The following is a 20,056-nucleotide window of genomic DNA, read 5'->3' on the forward strand; positions in this document are numbered from 1 at the left end:
AGGCTGGGCCCCTCCCAGTGCACTCTTCAGTGTTCATTCGGAGGAATAAAGACTGGATCGCATTCATCTGCGCCAGCACTAACGCATGATGAAGAATCGCTGTGGGCTTTTTCTTGCCAACAACATCTCATTTATCAATCTGCAGGCCAAGACGCCCAGGAATCTTGGGTTTTTTGGTGACTGTTTTTCTGCTAATGTAACTATATGCTATATGAACTACGTGCTGTGTGACTGTTGGTATTGTGTATTGCACCTAGGACCCAGAGGAAAGCCGTTTTATTTGGTTGTATTCATGTGTAAATGACAATTAAATTTAAAAATTTGCAGGATGTGAGGAATCTAAAATTAGAGGGCATAGGCTTAAGATGAAGGGGGTAACAAGGAAAATTTGAAGGCCATGTTTTTCCACAGAGAGTGTTGGATAAATGGAAGGAGCTGTCAAAGGAAGTGGTAGAGGCATTTAAGAGACTCATTTAACCAGGTATAAATCACCCAATTCAGCTAAAATCTTGATTCAAAAGACCAATAGTACAGAATACTCACAATATTAGAACTTCAGTCTTTATAATGTACTCAAAAATTTAGAATGTGTCTTAAACCACAACTTGGATATTTTACAAAATCTAGCAAACAGTGGATTGCGGTTAATTGGGTCATTTTGGGAAAATTCTTGAAAAATAATCAAGAAAATAACCAGGATTCCCATCATTTACTTGGGGCACTATGTTGCATCATTTGGACAGGAGACTGTTGCTGAACAGGTTCTAACTAGATTCAGTCATGTGCACTTGTGTTGCCGTTAAACTTTACATCGTGCATAGAGCAAACAGTTTTTAAAACGGTGTCAGTGGTGTGCACTTGTGTTCAAAAAGCAGCGATTGTTGTCACTGATGGTTGGCAACAACTTAAACTGCAATTTCAAGTATTCAGGCTTCGAGATGCCAGAAACAGCCAAGAGTAAAAATGAAATGATTTCACTCTTTCAACAAGTTAGCAACTATGAAGGATTTTAGGGTATTGACAATCTTGAATGTTACAATGAAATTGAAAATTTGGAAGATGCAATCGTCAAAAGCATGAAGGTAGTCCATTATCTGCTCTAGGTGTCTGTGCTGATTTTGTTCATTTACAGTTAATCAAAAGAACATGGCAGTGTACACTGGACAAATTCCTCCATCAATAACTGTCAGTAACTAAATTTTATAGTATTGTAGTATTGATCATGTTCCAATTTGTTTTCTATTTCATTTAAATACATAACTTGTTACTCAGTTAAACAGCATTTCTTTTTTTTTTATACGTTTTTAACTATTTCCATGAAACTTCGGCTAATTGGGTCAGCCAATTAATTGGACCAAAATGTACTGGTCCTGATGATGTGTTCCAATTAACCAGAATCCACTGTACAACAAAAGAGAACTTTTTCCAATTAAAATAAAATGACTTAAAGCTTACCTGACAACCTCTTTTCTCAATCTCCACTATACATTTCTGCATCAACAATGGCACCCTCAAGCCCGTGTTTTCTTTCTCAACTATTTTTCGTGCCTCAACACCAAATACCATTGGCTCTCGCTCTGCGTCTAGGCTGTCCAGTGAGTTTTCCCACTGCTCCATCAGGGTGAGCTTCACATAAATGAGCCCTCTGGGCTCGAGCTTTACTGCCAGCTGGTGCATCTTGGATACCCTGAAGAGTGTGGGGAGTACAACGGTGCCATGGCAACAGACTCTGTTCCGCCGAGGCGTTGGCTCCCAGCTGAAGACAACCAACTTGAGATGTTGTGCATTCTCCAACTCAATATTGAATGTGTGGTCCATGTCCAAAAATGTGGTTCTGCAGGTGAGCAAGGCTGTCCTGGCTTTGTTGACAGAATCCACTTGTATAGCACAGAATACTTCTCTGGAATCAATCCTTGGTGGCTTTAAATCCTCGGCACCATAAAAATGAACACTCATTAGTCCAGAAATATATTGAGAGCATTTGGGTTGATCCACAAAACTGTAGTGCCTAAAAGCATCAACGTCAATCTCTGCACTGTGTGTTTTATGGGGGGTTGAAGCAACATTCCCCTTTGCTGGTTTACTTTCACAGGAGTGCTTACCCGATTTGGCAACAAGTTCTGGTGAATCCCCGTCACTAAGGTAGCCACCTTTGCTAGCAGACTTGGAGCCCCCCAAATTTTTCTTTTTGCAGTTCTGTGATACAACACTCGTGTCCAGGTGATAACGACTGATAACATTTCTACTAGCAGCATTCGTCAAAATCCCAGGAGATAAAGATCCATAGGTGCCTTTAGAAACTGAATCATTGTAGTTATGGCTGGAAGTCCCTTTAATGCTCAATTTTCTGCTAATTTCTGGAAGTTTTCTCATTTTCATTGAAAGCTTCCTCACAGTCCGAGGAGATTTTATCTTTTCTGGTAATGACCAATTAATTGCAGTCCCCTTTTTGAAAGGCGAAGGGCTGGAAGGTGGTGAAAACTCATTCGTTGTTGTTGCTGCTAATACTTCCACTGCACAAACGGAACCATTGAAAAGATCCATGGTGTGTACTAAAATCAAAATTAACATCATGTTAAGATCTATTTAGAAAACTTTGAAGTATGAAAAAATTTAACTAAAGTTTAAGCACATACATAAAATTGCAATTGACAAATTAGAAGACACTGTTTAGTTTATTAACTTCACCATGGATGGTCCCAAGCCTGGCTGCAAAAGAAGGGCTGAGCATGGGCTAGGAACCTCATCCTGTAAAAACCCAGAGCTACAGAAACACCAACAGAAGCTCCAAGGACCTCATCCCTGGGAAAGGAAGCATCTTCGCCTAGAAGATGTACAAAGTGCATCGTGAAAGCCACAGGGCTGATCAACCTTCGGCCCAGGACAGAGGACTTTGGCGAGCTGCTGTCAGTGGCCTATACCCCACTAAGGGTGATGTGCTTAAGAAACAGCAACTTATTTTATGAAAATGAAACATCAGTTGCCGACAACTGCTGAACTGTGTATTCCTACTAAAACCCCTAAGCAAGGCTGAGTTAATTATCTTAGCAGTACAGAAATTGGTTTCTGAATAGGCAGTTTGAAGGAAGTTGCATAAAAATATTTTTGACGTCACTATCTCCTGCTTGTGCTAGCCTTCAGTGGAATGGTAAATTAGGAAAGAATCTATTCATAATTTCACTACTGTTCTCTTCCCATAAAAGGGAGAAGCTTTGAAGCATTTGCACGAAGACTGACCAAATGCGCAAAAGCCAAATTATGCAAAGTAAGTAATGCTGAGAACAAGAGTTGCAATATCCTTGACTTGGATTGATTATAAGAATGTGTGCTTGCGGCCAATTGATCGCTCTGTGAATCGATTGGTCTGTTACGTGCAAAGGACTCTTTTGGCATAGGCTTTCAAGTGCACATGTTTTTCCCGTCCCGACATGCCTACAAAGTTGTAGTGTGCAGCGTTACTACCATGACTCAGTAAAATGTTTAATCCTACTATTCCATTGTAGCTCTTGCTTCACAGATACATAACTAACTGTAAATATTTATGTAAAGCTGACCTGGTTTTCCTCTTTGAGGATGGCATGAAGCTTAGACAGGATAATTTAACTGCCAATGTGCACTAACATCAGAAGATGAAAATAATGACTATTAATCAAATCAATCTGCAGCCAGCTTCTATGAATAAAGTACATCAACAGAATAAAATAGCCGTTAGCCATTTGCAAAATGCCTACATAATTTCCATCACTGATTAGTGACAGAGGAATGTCAAAACAGGAACACACATAAAAGTTGCTGGTGAACGCAGCAGGCCAGGCAGCATCTCTAGGAAGAGGTACAGTCGACGTTTCGGGCCGAGACCCTTCGTCTGGAGTCCTGACAAAGGGTGTCGGCCCGAAACGTCGACTGTACCTCTTCCTAGAGATGCTGCCTGGCCTGCTGCGTTCACCAGCAACTTTGATGTGTGTTGCTTGAATTTCCAGCATCTGCAGATTTCCTCGTGTTTGCGTGTCAAAACAGAAACTGGGTACTGAGGCAAGACAAGGCATTGGTCAGACTGCACTTGCAGTATTGTGAGAAGTTTTATGCCCCTTATCTAAGAATGTGTTGGCATTGGAGAGAGTCCAGGAGGTACAGGAGAATGATTCCAGGAACAGAAAGATTAATGTATGAGGCTTGTTTGATGGCTCTGGGCTTGGATTTCCTGGAGTTTAGAAGAATGAGGGGGAATCTCATGGAAACCTATCGAATATTGTTGTGGGGATGGAACTGGACTCTCTCACGGTGGTGTCTGAAAAGAGAATGCTGTCTAAGTTGCATGCCATCTTGGTCAATGTCTCCCATCCACTACATAATGTACTGGGTGGGCACAGGAGTACATTCAGCCAGAGACTCATTCCACCGAGATGCAGTAAGAGTGTCATTCCCGCCTGTGGCCATCAAACTTTACAACTCCTCCCTTGGAGGGTCAGACACCCTGAGCCAATAGGCTGGTCCTGGACTTATTTCATAATTTACTGGCATAAATTACGTATTACTAATTAACTATTTATGGTTCTATTACTATTTATTATTTATGGTGCAACTGTAACGAAAACCAATTTCCCCCGGGATCAATAAAGTATGACTATGACTATTGAAAGGCTTAAACAGTGGACAAGGAGAGGATGTTTCCTATAGCTGGCGAGTCTACGATCAGAGGGCACCACCTCAGAATAGAAGGACATCCATTTGGAATAAAAAGACTAGGAGGAACTTCATTAGCCAGAGGGTGGTGAATCTGTGGAATTCATTGTCACAGATGGCTGTGACGGCCAACTTATTCAGTTTATTTAAAGCAGAGGTTGCTAGGTATTCGATTAGTAAGGGTGTTAAAGGTTATGGGGAGAAGGCAGAAGAAAAGGGTTGAGAGGGATAGTAAATCAGCCATGATGGAATGGCAGAACAGACTCAATGGGCTGAATGGCCCAATTCTGCTCCTACATCTTATGGTCTTATGGGAACTTTTCATATTGCTAATTGTGCTTTTACATTTTAAGCTGAAAATGTGCCAGGATATGTGCAACAAATGCCTGCTCTAACATGTTCCCAACTTGGATAAAACAAAGCAGGCTAGTTTGACTGAAATAAAAGCAGTGAAAGACTCAGTTGTAACTATATAATACAGAAACTGGCCATTTGGCCCATCGTATGCCTGCCCATCTGCACTAAACCTATTTAAAGAGATTATTTTATTAGTTATTATTTGTCACATTTACATCAAAATACTGCAACGTGTTATGTCGATATTAACTCAAATTTGCAAGAATTGTATTGGGCAAGTGTTGCCACTCTTCCGGTGCCATCGTAGCAGGCTCACAACTTACTAACCCTAACCTATATTTTTTGCAGTGTGGGATGAAACATGCACGGTCACAGAGAGTGATACAAACTCCTTATGGAGAGGCAGGAATCGACCTGATCAATAATTGCTAGTGCTGTGAAGTAACGTAGTAACTAGCACGTTACTGTGCTGAGCAACCTGCATTTCCCTTCCACATCTTGTCTGCTTGAATCTCTAAATTCATCAACATTGAATGATGTATCCAATTCTACCTCTCTGACAGAGTTGCAGATATTGACCACTGAACAAACCATTCCACTCATATCTTGTTAAAACTCCTGACCTCAAACCTTGTTTGTAATACCCTTATCATAGGATAGATCAGGGCATCCCAGCTGTTTTTATACCATGGACCAATACCATCACGTAAAAGGCCTGTGGATCTCAGGATGGGAACCCCTGGAGTAGATGTTCAAGTCTTCCTATCTATGCCACTTGTAATTTTATCCTCCGCTGTCAAGGTCACTCCTTAGCTTCCCTCACTCCAGGGAAAAGAAACCCACCCTAGCCAATTTCTCCCCATAACTAAAGTCCACCAGCCTCAGCAATACCACGGTGCATCTCCTCTGCACCCTCTCAATCACATCCTTCATATAGTGTGGTCACCAAAACTGCACACTGGACTCTAGCACAATCTAAAAGTTTTTCTCTATACCTGATTCCCCACAGTTTAGCTGATCAGTTAACTGAACAGTGCAAGGTCTAGGCTCCAGCTGCTTGCTTGCTGTGTAGATTCTGGCATTAAACTACATCAAAAAAAAGGGGACTTCAGACAATACTACTCGTTGTACTGCTGATCCAGCAACAAAAGGAAGGCTGCTTTCATAGTATTCAGCAACAGGTGGCAGCAGCAGGCACATTAGGGACTTGTAAGGGGCATTTAGATAGGCATATGGATATGAGGAAAATGGAAGGATATAGACATTGTGCAGGCAGATTAGTTTAGTTGTCCAGTTGATTACTAATTTAACTGGCTTGACACAACATTGTGGGACAAAGGGCCTGTTCCTGTGCTGTACTGTTCTACATTCTATGTTCTCAACATAAGCCACTTTTATACCAAACAGAATAATCCTTCTTTTAACCTTTTTTTAATGCCATGGACCCCTACCATTAACCGAGGGGTTTGTGGACACCAGGTTGGGAACCTCCGTATTAATGACACGTGAACGTGAAGGAGAGTAAAGAACGAAACAAGGCAGAATATCATTTCTACATGATGGCAGCTGTTTTTCAGTGCAATTCCTCCTGGAGTTTTTATACCTACATGTAGGAAGACAACAGTAGATTCCTGAACCAGCATACATAACTTCACTCACCAGAGTTACAGAGCAAATGACCATGGACATTGCAGTTAGCATTCCAGCCTCAATATTACTTTGAGCTTTGGTAAGCCTGTTTACTGACTTGTCATGGACACTGCAGAATGCCCAATTTAATACAGATACCTGGAGAAAGTAGAATCTGTTTTGATAGGATTCACGTCTCCAACGTAGATTCCACTTTAAAGATAATGCAATGTGATGAACAAATTGAGCAAATTTGTTCCAGAGATTTGAAACTGCGACTCCTCTACTTGCAGAAAGCTTGAAGACAAACCAGTAGCTCATGGCGCAGGTCAGTAACTCCTAAAACTAATTGATCATCTCCTCCTCCCCTCCCCACCCTCATTATAGAACAATGCCAGCCTTTTGGTTCACAGCGTTGTATCGATCTTTACTAAGACCAATCTAACCTTTCTCTCCCACAGCCTCCATTTTTCTATCGTCCATGTGCCTACCTAAGAGTTCCTTAAATGTGCCTAATGTATCTGCCTCCACCATTCTCGGTAGGGCATTCCACACACCCACTACTAAAAATACCTCTGCTATCTCCTCCTATTCTCCCTCCCTCTAAATCTCACTGCACCTAATTTCAGCAATTCTCTATGAGAATTATGGAGGCATCCATCACTCAAGACATGCACTCTTCTCATTGCTACCATCCAGGAGGTAGTACAGGAGCCTGAAGACATGCAACGTTTCAGGAACAGCTTCTTTCCCTCTGCCAGATTTCTGAATGAAAAATGAATCCATGAAGACTACCTCTTTGCATGATTTATTTAAAAATAAATAATCATTGTAATTTATAGTTCTATTATGTATTGCAATGTCCTGCTGCCACAAAACAAATTCCACAACATATGCCAGTGATATTAAAGCTGATATCCATACCTGCCAGGTGACACAAGCTGTTTGGCAATTAGTTATTTCCACTGGAACCAGATATAATAGGTTCAGATTTTATTGTTTAAGTCTTCACACGGAGCCAGTCAGTGAAACATTTCCCACACTTCAGCTGTTTTGAACATTGGCCAAAACATTGCAAAAGCCAAACCATATCAATTGCTTACAGCCTCTCACACTTGCAGCTAGGACGTCTATCAATTCCAGCAACCAAATACTAATAAAATTATTAAATCATTACCACATAGAGTAACTTAATTTGAAAGCCATCCCAAGCATGTCCCTGCGGCGTTAATGCAGAATAAGATTTGAAAGGATTCTGTTTTCAGGGGTGGTTGAAAAGAAGGAAGAAAAGGAGAAGGAAAATACAAGTTAATCAAAAATTTGCAGATATGTACATCTGAAATGGGATAAATAATTGGTAATCTTCCAATGATTAATGCAAAATGAATTGTATATCAAAAAATTATGCTTCTGTAGATTTTACACATAAAAGCATCATGAATGAAATATACATGAATATTTCTGTGTAAAACAATTGACCACAAGTCATGGAAAGAATTAGGTCATTTCATCATGGCTGATTTATTTTCCCTCTCAACCCCATTCTCCTGCCTTTATCTCATGAACTGTGACCTTCAGACTAATCGAGAACCCATCAGTCTCCACTTTAAATATACCCAATGACTTGCCTTCCACACCCGTCTGTGGCAATCAACTCCACAGATTTACCATCCTCTGGCTAATGAACTCCCTCCTCTGTTCTAAAGGAATGTCCCTCTATTCTGAGGCTGAGTCCTCTGGTCCTAGACTGCCCCACTATTGGAAACATGCTCCCCATATCCACTACTTAGATTGCATTGACTATTTAAATGTAAAATTACATAAATTGCAGCAAGAATCTAGTGACCTTTAAGGTCACCCCAAATCACAAAACTAATTCTAAAATCAATTCCAAAAGGAGGGGGGGTTGTAACAATTACATTAATGCAGTTCATTGACACAATTTTAGCTTAAATACTGTCGTCACATTTGAAAGAATGAAGACAAGGCCAATTCACGAAGTTATGTTATCATTTATTTGATAAAACATTTGCTATTCAAACCTATTTGCCTCGCTAATACACCTGCAAAGCAATTTTAATTTGACTTAAACCTGAGTTTCAGTGGGAAGTAGTCGGAAGCAGGGGTCATAATTCTGTTTTTAGATGGTTTGGATAAGACTAATTCCGAGATGAAATTACTAAATTGGGGGAAATCAGAATCAGATTTTTTTAATCACTGATTTATATGTGAAATTTTGTTTTGCAGTAGTAATCATAAGACTGATTACAGCAGTAATTTATTTATTTTGAAATATAGTGTGAAACAGGTCCTACCAGCTCTTTGAAACACATTGCTCCAGCACCCCACTGATTTAACCCTAGCCTAATCACAGGGCAATTTAAAATGACCAATTAACCTACCAACCAGTAGGTCTTTAGGCTGTGGGAGGAAATCTGAGCACCTGGAGGAAACCCATTGGCACAGGGAAAGGAATGTATAGACTTGCTTACAGAGGACACCAGAACTGAGACTCCAAGTGCATCGTTATTACAGCTCCAAGCTATAATAATGATGCACTAACTGCTACACTCTGTGGTGCCCCACAGGATTTGCAAGAAATGGGAAAAGTGGAGTGGGTGCAACTATTTGGAGATATCCACATCCCCTCAAAAAATCAGTTAGACTCAGGACCAATGTGCTGCTGCAGAGATGAAAGGATGGCAACATTCAAGAAACTTAGATGACAAGGGATAGTTGCAAGTTTAGTCAAAAAGGAAATGAAAGCATATGCAAAGTTTAGGAAGCTGAAATTAGACAAGAACCTTGAGGAATACAAAAATATGAAAGCACTTAAACAATGGATTAGGAAAGCTAAAAATGGGCCATGAAGTGCCTTTGGTAAACTCGATTAAGTCTTAAATGCATCACAGCTCTGCCTGGGACTTCAAGAAACTAGAACATTTTGGACATAGCTCAGCACATCATAGAAACCAACCTCCTTCCATGGATTCTACACTGTCTTGATACAGCAGCCAGCATTATTAAAGACCCCACCCACCCCAGACATTCTTTTTCCCATTGGGCAGGAAATAAAAAAACTCAGAAAGCAAGTACCACAAGGTTCAAGGACAGCCTCTAAATTGAAAGACTTCTTCTATGAGATGAACCTTGGACCACACAACCTACATTGTTATAGCCTTACACCTTATTGTCTGCCTAAACATTCTCTAACTAGAACATTTTATTCAGTATCCTGTTGTACTACCTGACAGTAGCAGGTAATGAAATCTGTGTGAACGGCATACAAAACAAGCTTTCGTTGTACCTTGGTACATGTGATAGTTTACTTATTGAGATACAGCATGAAATAGGCCCTTCGAGCCACGCCATCCAGCAAACCCCCAAGTTAATCCTAACCTAATCACAGCACAATTTACAATGACCAATTAACCTAGCAACCAGTATGTCTTTGGACTGTGGGAGGGACCCAGAGCACCTGGAGGAAACCCATTCGATCACAGACAGAACATACAAACTCCTTACAAACAACAGTGGGAAACCAACTCTGATTGCCTGTACTGTAAAGTGTTGTGATAACCACTATGCTATCATGCTGCCCCACTTAGTGATAAACCAACTTACCAAATTTTGAAAGATCCACACAAAGTCCAAATTAACAAATTCTACATTATTTCTGCACTATTTACATACTGAAGTAAATTACTCCAATCAAGTAAAACATTTACAAGCCTTAACAAGAGAAAATCTGTAGATACTGGAAATTCAAGCAATACACACAAAATGCTGGAGGAACTCAGCAGGCCAGGCAGCACCTATGGAAAAAAAGTACATTTTTCCATAGATGCTGCCTGGCCTGGTGAGTTTTTCCGGCTTTGTGTATGTGTGTTGCATTTACAAGCCTTGATCAATTAAGAGATAGGACTAACTAGGAAAGTACTAACTAGTGAAGTGTCCTCTGACAAGCCAATCCAGAATTTCAAAACTATTGTGGTCATAAGCTATTATTCACATTATCAACACCACAGCTTAGTTTCAATAAATTATTTCACAAAATGATAAAGGATTCCCGGATCTAATGAGATATTATGAAAGTTATATTCATTCTGTTAAATTTATAGTTCACTTCACAACTAGAAAACTTAAGAGACCCACATGCATCAAGCTTGCTCCAATAATAAAATCATGCCCAACTATCCTTCTGGCTTTAATTCTAGTTGCTCTGCAACTCTGGACTCTCTTCCAGCCCAAAGGTTTCTTAACTTTAGACTTCCTGATTCATCGTTCACAAGTCAATGGGACAGAGATTTCCAAAGGATCACAACAAAGTTCAAATTTGCCCTCATCTCAAACTTAACCTTGAACCAGTGGAGATAACTTCACTCAGTCCATCACTGAACTGTTCCCACAACCTATGGACTCACCAAGGATTTTTCATTTCATGTTCTCAATATTTATTGCTTATTTATTTATTATTTTTGTTTTGCTTATATTGTTGTATTTTGCACATTGGTTGTCTGTCCGCTCTGTTGGGTGCAGTCTTTCATTGATTCTATAATGTTTTTTCTATGTACTGTGATTGCCCACAAGAAGATGAATCTTAGGGTTGTACATAGTGGCATATGTATTTCATAATAAATTTATTGAGAACTTATATGGTGAATTTTTGCAACAATGTCCCACTCCCATTCTAGACTGCTGACAAGTACCACCTCCACCACATCTGCTGTGACAAGGTCCCTCAAACTTGTTTCAATAAACTCACCTCTGATTAATTCAATCTCTATAAACTAAAGCCCATTTTGCTCACAAAAACTCCTCCATTCCAGGACGCCTCCAAATAAATAACGGATGGGGAACACTCAGGTTGGAGGAACAACACCTTACATTCCGTCTGGGTAGCCTCCAACATGATGGTATGAACATTGACTTCTCAAACTTCCGCTAATGCCCCACCTCCTCCTCATACCCCATCCGTTATTTATTTATATACACTTTCTTTCTCTCTCTCCTTTTTCCTCCCTCTGTCCTTCTCACTATACCCCTTGCCCATCCTCTGGGCTTACTCCCTCCCCCTTTCTTTCTCCGTAGGCCTCCAGTCCCATGATCCTCTCATATCGCTTTTGCCAATCAACTGTTCAGCTCTTGGCTCCATCCCTCCCCCTCCTGTCTTCTCCTATCATTTCTGATCTCCCCCTCCCACTTTCAAATCTCTTACTAGCTCTTCCTTCAGTTAGTCCTGACAAAGGGTCTTGGCCCAAAATGTCAACTGTCCCTCTTCCTAGAGATGCTGCCTGGCCTGCTGCATTCACCAGCAACTTTTATGTGTGTGGCTCCATTCCAGGAATTAACCTTGTGGACCTTCATTAACATGGCCTTCAAGATTGTCTTTTCTTCTGAATGGTCTTTATTTTAAAAAAAATTAAGAGGAAAAAGTACAGATACTAAAAAAATGCCAAATATGTTCACCAGGTCAGGTGGCATCAATGGAGGTGCTATTTCAGCTCTAATGCCTTGCCCCCTTGACAGCATGGGTTTCCTCATTTCCTCCCACATTCCAAAAGACATACAGGTTGCAGTTGGTGAGTTGTGGGACTGTGTTGGTCATTGATACAAACATTTCATTGTATGTTTCGGTGTACATGTGACAAATAAAGCTAACCATTAGTAAAGCTAATCTTTAACAGATTGTAGAATTACTTCAGAGTAAATTTCCAATTAGGTCTTGGCTGGGAGTTAGTACAGGAGAAGAACTCTCCATAAGAACTGAAAGACTAAATTAGTCAAGGCAGTAAGTTGTTAGAAACTTTCCTGTATCAGCTGCTGGGAGCCTTTAACGGTAATACATTTATAACTAGCACATTTCAGAAACTAAGTCAGCTGTACTTTGAAATTGTGGTAGGCCAGAATAAGACATAGGAGCAGAATTAGGCCATTCAGCCCATCAAGTCTGCTCAGCTATTCCATCATGGCTGATTTTCCCTCAAAACCACTCTCCTGTCTTCGCACCATAATCTTTGACATCCTGACTAATCAAGATCCTATCAATGTCCACTTTAAATATGCCCAATCACTTGGCCACCACAGCATGAGCGGCAATAAATTTCACTAGACTAATTTTTATTCCAAATGGACGTCCCTCTATTCTGAGACTGTGCCCTCTGGTACTTTAGGCCTTTCAATGAGATCCCCCCCTCATTCTTCCATACTCTAGTGAGTATTGGCCCAGAACCAAATGCAGATGAAATATTCAGTCATGTGGTACCAATTCTACAAGAACACTTGAATAAACAACAGCATTAATAATTTGAGACACTTAACTGAAAATCATTTTAGTCAGAAACAATCTTCTATTTTCCCCAACCCCACATACATTTCCCAAGTTTATATGGATACTTCAATGCCCACTGGAGTGTGTGTAATGTGATCAGTGCTCCTCTCCAGCAGAGAAATTAAAAGCCTCAATCTCCCAAATGGCTGATATTTTACATTCCCGGTTTCTAGAGTGGAGGCCAGATGGAATTTAAAAAATGCCTAGCTCCCTTTTCGACTTTAGCTCAAAAATCATTTCCATATGAGAGTCAAGTTCTCAGCTTTGACTTTAGGAGGATGCACCTTGCTATCCCGTTTCAATGTCTGTCACCCAGCAAACGCCCCAGTTCATCTTCCAACCAACGATAGCAAACATGGAAGTAAGCCATCTTACAAGGAAGGGCCACTGTACAGGATCGAAATAAGTTGCAAGTTGTAAATTCAGCCAGCACCATTATGGGCACTAACTTCCCCGTATTGTGGACATCTTCAAAAGGCAATGCCTTAAAAAAACAAGACAGAATCCACAAGTACCCCATCAACCACGACGTGCCCTCTTGTCATTGCCACCATTAAGGAGGTGGTACTTGAGACTGAAGACACACATTCAATGCTTCAGGAACAACTTCTTCTCCACTGCCATCTGATTTCTGAATGGACATTGAACCCAGGTACACTGCCAGTTTTTTTTTTGCGCCTTTTTGCACTACTTAATCATATACATTTAATTCTCATTGTAATTTATAGTTTTTTATTACGTACTCCAATATACTGCTGCCACAAACAAATTTTATGATATATGCCAGTGATATGAAACCTGGGTCTGATACTAAAGAGCAACACACACAAAATTCTGAAGGCACTCAGCAGGTCAGGCAGCATCTATGGAAGCGAATAAATATCAACGTTTTGGGCTGAGACCCTTCATCAGGTCTGGAAAGGAAGGTGGCAGAAGCCAGAATACAGTGGTGGGGTGAGGGGAAGGGGTATAAACTGGCAAGTGATAGGTGAGACTAGGTGAGAGGGAAAGTGATTTACATGGCAAAATATGCAATAACACGTAGAGAATTTGCTAACATTTCAAAACTACAGTCAGTTTCAAGTAATGAACATTGTCTATCTCCACACAACTGAGATCATGCTGCAGTTCTCTGGCAATGTCTGGAATTAATTTTCATGGAATTAGCACATAAAACATTTCAGCTCTGTAAAGGCCCTTCGGCCCATGATGTTGTGCCAACTGTTTACAAAGTACGAAGTTAATTTATTATCAAAGTACATATATGTCACCATGTACAACCCTGAGATTCATTTTCTTGCAGACATACAGTAAATACAAGATCAGAATAAAATCAATGGAAGACCACACCCAACAGGACTGACAAACAACCGATGTGCAAAAAAATCGTGCAACTACAAAAATAAACAAAGCAATAAATATCAAGAACACGAGATGAGGCTTTGCAAGTGAGTCCATAGGTTTTGGGAACAGTTTAATGATGGGGCAAGTCAAGTTATTCCCTCTGGTTCAAGAGTCTGATGGTTGAGGGGTAATAACTGTTCCTGAATTTGGTGGTGTAGGTCCTGCGGCTCTTATACCTCCAACCTGATGGCAGTAGTGAGTAAACATGGCGTGGATCCTTAACCTACTTTAAGATAAAGTCCCTCATTGATGCATACTGGAGCATTCATTCCCACATGGATGAGGATAATTTTGAGCAAAATTTATTACCTGATATTACATAGAACAGGCCCTTCATCCCATGTGCTGACCTTTGAACCTACTCTAAAATCAATCTAATCCTTCCCTCTTAGAGCTTCGCATTTTTACATCATCCATGTGTCAAGTTTCTTAAAAGTCCCTAATGTATCGGCAGATGACATTAATACAAGAAATACACAATTCTGAATGTTCAATGCATTTGGACAGGTACTTAGCAAGGAAAACTAAGAACAGGAATGCAGACTTACTCCAGGTAAATGGGATGGGCATCACAGCCCGCATGGGCAAAGTTGCTGCAAAAGCCCGTTTCCAGTCTATGGCAACAGTGCTGTAAAACACCACTGGCCAATTCTAAGGAGTGACACAATGTAGAACATAGAACACAACCTATTGTATCTGCCTCTACCACCACCCCTGGTAACATATTCCACATACCCATCACTGAATAAAACCTACCTCTGATATCCCCCAAAAGCTTTCTTCTAATTACCTTAAAATTACGCCACCTCATATTAGTCATTTCTGCCCTGGAAAAAAGGTTTCTGGTTATCCACTCTATGGCTCTTGTACACCTCTGTCAAGTCAACTCTCACCGTCATTCACTCTAAAGAGAAAAGCCCTAGCTCGCTCCACCAATCCACATAAGACATGCTCTCTAGCCCAGGCAGCATCCTGGTTAATCTCCTCTGCACCCCTTCTCAAGCTTCCACATCCTTCCATCTAACCAGAACTGAATACATTATTCCAAGTGTGGTCTAACCAGGGTTTTATAGAGCTGCAATATTACCTCACAGCTTTTGAACTCAATCCCTCAACTAATGAAGGCCAACACACCACACACCTTAAATTCTGTACTCCACTTTTTGGACACCAAAGTTTCAATCTTTTATGAACCAAGGTGTCCAATATACTATGAAAATAGCTTACCTGCAGATGGCAGTTTGTGCACACAGCTCTCATCCATATTTGTCCCACTGTTAGACTTGCACACACACATCTGCCTATGCAGCTGCCCACATTCGGTGGAATTTGTAGAACTCGTAGAATTCACACAATTTGCCCGATTCAGATCAGTCACTGAAGCTACCTGGATTTCCTTCACACTTTCAGAGCAATTTACAGGAATTCCCAAGGTTACTTGTCCTTTAACCAAATCACTGACAGGCAATTTGGGTGATTTGATCTGCATGCCTTCTGAATTTTCAGTTTTAGCCAGACAGCTCCCAGGAAGGGACTGTGTTTGTGGTATATCAACGTCTTCATCCTCTGGGATGGGATTATACCATATCTCCCCCTCGTCATCTGCATCATTTTCTTCACCATGATCCAAAATAATCTCTGTAGCAATTCTGTGGTTATTTTGTTGGTCAGTCTCTTCAGGTAAAATTGCAGGTTGTTGTTTGTTTTCCGGCGAAGGGCTTGGACCAGTGATGTGGTTTGTTAACTCTAATGATACGGGGGAATTAGTCTCCTCATTCAAATAAGGGTTCAGAGAACTCTGCTGTAGCCAGTTTCTTTTTTTGGACACTGTGATGTTGTTTATGTGTGGCTTGTATTCATTGATCTTGTTAGCTTCAGAGGTTTTCAATTCTCTCCTTATTTTTGAAGAGGCGTGTACATTTTCAATGAAATCTGTAACCAGAAGTGAAAATTGGGCTCAGTAAACTAAAGTTTTCACTACTACGCTAAGAGTCAAAGAAAAAATGGCAGATTCAAACAAAGGACTGTCACACAACTCCCAATGCTTGCAATTCATAAACTTAACTGCGTACTGTATGGATTTAGATTGTCAAAAGCCACAGGTTACAACCATGAACAGAAGCAGCACATCAAATTATTAAACCATTAATTCAATTTTTGCATACTTATGGAAGTTCAAATTCCACGAATTGATCTACTACCTACATGGCATTATTTTTTTACAATTTTGGGAGTTGCTACTACAACCCATTTTAGTTACAACCAAATTGGGGGGGAAAAATCTAAGAAAACATTTCTTGAAACATTTTGGTCGACATCAATAGTGGCCTACATTTAAACAACTCAAACTTATTTTCAACTACAAAACTTTCAAATGATGGCAAAAGCATTCAAATAGGCCATTTGACCCATCGGGTCTGCTCTATCAGGCTGATTTATTATTCCTCTCAACCCCATTCTCCTGCCTTCTCCCTGTAACTTTTGATGCCCCCAAATCAAGAACCTACTAACTTCCACCATAAATATACCCAATGACTGGCCTCCACAGCCATCTGTGGTGATGAATTCCACAGATTCACCAGCCTCGGGCTAAAGAAATTACTGATCTTTGTTCTAAAAGTCCTATTCTGTGGCTATGGCCTGTCCCAGAGCTCCACACTACAGGAAACATCCACCCCATGTCCAATCTATCTTGGCCTTTCAATATTCAATAGGCTTCTATGAGTTCAGCACATACTAGATGGGCCAAAGGGCCTGCTTCTGTGCTATAGTACTCTATGACTCAAAGGAATTCTGGGTCACCATGTCCTGTGTATAAACAGAATCAAATCTGGTCAAAAAATCTGTTTACTTCCATCCTTGCCTGCATGGCTGACAATAGCACATAATATTCCCTTCTAGGCAAATACTTTCAGAGGAATGCAATGGTCACAGAACACAAGTAGTGCAACGCTCTGGTACATTACTACTCTTCAGGCAGTACAAATCTTACAAGCATGTTGCTGCTTGCACGACATTCCAGCTGAATCCAGATAACTGATTCTTTACTAATGCTGATATTATCAGGTAAATTTTAACCAAACATACACTCAGTTCTGAAATTAACCCTCAATTGAACCATTCTGACTGGAAATTACTTCACATGCATACTAGCTCATTAGCAGATGGCGTACTTTTCATTCACATACCTGTTCGCACAAGTTGATACACTATCAGTGATCAATGCTCTCGTTGGTTCCAATCAGCCTAGTCCACATGCAGTAAAATGCAGAATAGATAACAGATTCCTATACAACAGCCACAGCAGCGTCGCGGTTAGCACGACAGCTCAGGGCATTGGAGTTCAATTCGACAGACGCTGTAACAAAGTTTGTATGCCCTCACTGTGATCACCTGGGTTTCCTCCTACAGTCCAAAGACTTATTGATCAGTAGATTAATTGGTCATTGTAAATTGTCCTGTGATTAAGCTAGAGTTAAATCAGTGGGGTGTTGGGTGACACGGCTTGGTGGGAAGGATAGGCCTGTTCCAAGTTGTATATCTAATAATAAAACAAAAATTCTCATCCCACTACATTTCCCCCGCGTTTAATTAACTATTTAGCATCTATTTACCAGTGAACATTCTGCTTTTAAGTAGCAAAATACAAAACAAGTCTAACGAATTTCTAACAATTATAGACATCTCCATTAATACTCATTTCCTGTAGGCCAACAATTGGGAATAGAATCTCAGGACAGGTGGAAAACCAAGAAATCCCATGTATTAATGAGGACCACAAACCCTTATACATCAAATTGCAAAAGATCAGAAATAATTTAAAACTACTATCAAGGTGGTGGTACAGGAGTCTGAAAACAACGTTTCAGGAACAACTTCTTCCCCTCCACCATCAGATTTTTCATAGGACCATGAACACTACCTCATTTTGTGCACTTTGTACTATGAATTTAATTGATATATTTTATCATACTTCTTATTGTAATGTTTTCTTTTATCAATTGCTCTGTACTGCTACCAGGCAACATATTTCAGAACACTGTATGCCATTGATATTAAACCTGATTCTGATATCACCGAAAGTTGTCGTTTCTCGGCAACTGCACAGTACAATAGATATCTATAACTTATAATATATAAATAAATTAAATTAGTGCAAGAGTAAAAAATGAAAATGAATTAATATCCTTCTGTTTATTGAGAACTGGAACATTCAATTCACCTTTCATAGTTATGAATAACCTTAGATGCATCAATATTAGTTTATCACATGTACCAAGACAATGAAAAGTTTTAGCTTGCATGCCACAAGTTCAAAGTAGTAAAAAGAAAACAATGTAGGATTATAGTTAGAGAAAGTGCATTGCAGATGGACAGGAAGTATGGGGCTGTACTTGCTCTAATTTAGAAGAATGGGTAGGATCACATTGAAACCTATCGCATATTGAAAGGCATATAGAGCAGACATAGAGAGGATATTTACGATAGTTGGGAGTCTGAGACCAGAGAGCACAGCCTCAGAATACAAGGACATTCTTTTAGAACAGAGGTGAGGAGCAATTTCTTTAGCCAGAGGGTGGCAAATCTGTGGAATTTATTGCCACCGATGGCTGTGAAGGACAGTCACTGGGTATATTTAAAGTGTATTTTGATAGGTTCTTGATTAGTCACTGTCAAAAATTACAGGGAATAGGGTTAAGAGAGAATATAAATCAATGATGATGAAATGGCAGAGCAAATTCGTCAGGCCAAATGGTCTAATTATGCTGCTGTTTTATGATCTTATATGAACTTCATCCTTTTGCATGAAAAGTTCATTCCAGTGGAATAAGAGTAAGATGGAAGCTATCCTTGAGTCTTGTGGTACACACACTCAAACTTCTGTATCTTCAGTCTGATGGGAAAGATCAAGAGGGAATGACTGGGGTGGGCAAGATCTTTGATGATGTTGGTACTTAGAGAAGTTGACAGAGTTAATAGGAGGAAAGCTGGATTCTATGAATTACAACCCTGTGCAATTTCTTGCTGCATTGACTATAGAAGCTGCTTCACCAAGCTTGGTGTCCTGTTTCCATCCAGGGGGTCAGTGTGGACATGGTGGAGGATTACAAATACCTGGGGATACAAATTGACAATAAACTGGACTGGTCAAAGAACACTGAGGCTGTCTACAAGAAGGGTCAGAGCCGTCTCTATTTCCTGAGGAGACTGAGGTCCTTTAACATCTGCCAGACGATGCTGAGGATGTTCTACGAGTCTGTGGTGGCCAGTGCGATCATGTTTGCTATTGTGTGCTGGGGCAGCAGGCTGAGGGTAGCAGACACCAACAGAATCAACACACTCATTCGTAAGGCCAGTGATGTTGTGGAGATGGAACTGGACTCTCTGATGGTGGTGTCTGAAAAGAGGATGCTGTCCAAGTTGCATGCCATCTTGGACAATGTCTCCCATCCACTACATAATGTACTGGTTGGGCACAGGAGTACATTCAGCCAGAGACTCATTCCACCGAGATGCAACACAGAGCGTCATAGGAAGTCATTCCTGCCTGTGGCTATTTAAATTACAACTCCTCCCTTGGAGGGTCAGACACCGAGCCAATAGGCTGGTCCTGGACTTATTTCCTGGCATAATTTACATATTACTATTTAA

The 20,056-nt window shown here is 40.4% G+C and overlaps 1 protein-coding gene across 2 annotated transcripts in view; it reads right to left on the bottom strand.

The window, feature by feature from the left end:
• syde2 (synapse defective 1, Rho GTPase, homolog 2 (C. elegans)) overlaps positions 1-20,056 on the bottom strand; it is a 144,933-nt gene that overhangs the window by 96,809 nt on the left and 28,068 nt on the right. For both annotated transcript variants that reach the window (XM_063064798.1, XM_063064799.1), the window contains exons 2-3: positions 15,632-16,336; positions 1,456-2,552 (exon numbers count right to left, since the gene is read on the bottom strand). In XM_063064798.1, the coding sequence (XP_062920868.1) occupies positions 1,456-2,552; positions 15,632-16,336 (1,802 nt within the window). The remainder of the gene's footprint in view (positions 1-1,455; positions 2,553-15,631; positions 16,337-20,056) is intronic.

The sequence above is a fragment of the Mobula hypostoma genome, chromosome 12 (genome assembly GCF_963921235.1).
Source record: "Mobula hypostoma chromosome 12, sMobHyp1.1, whole genome shotgun sequence".
Taxonomy (NCBI): domain Eukaryota; kingdom Metazoa; phylum Chordata; class Chondrichthyes; order Myliobatiformes; family Myliobatidae; genus Mobula; species Mobula hypostoma.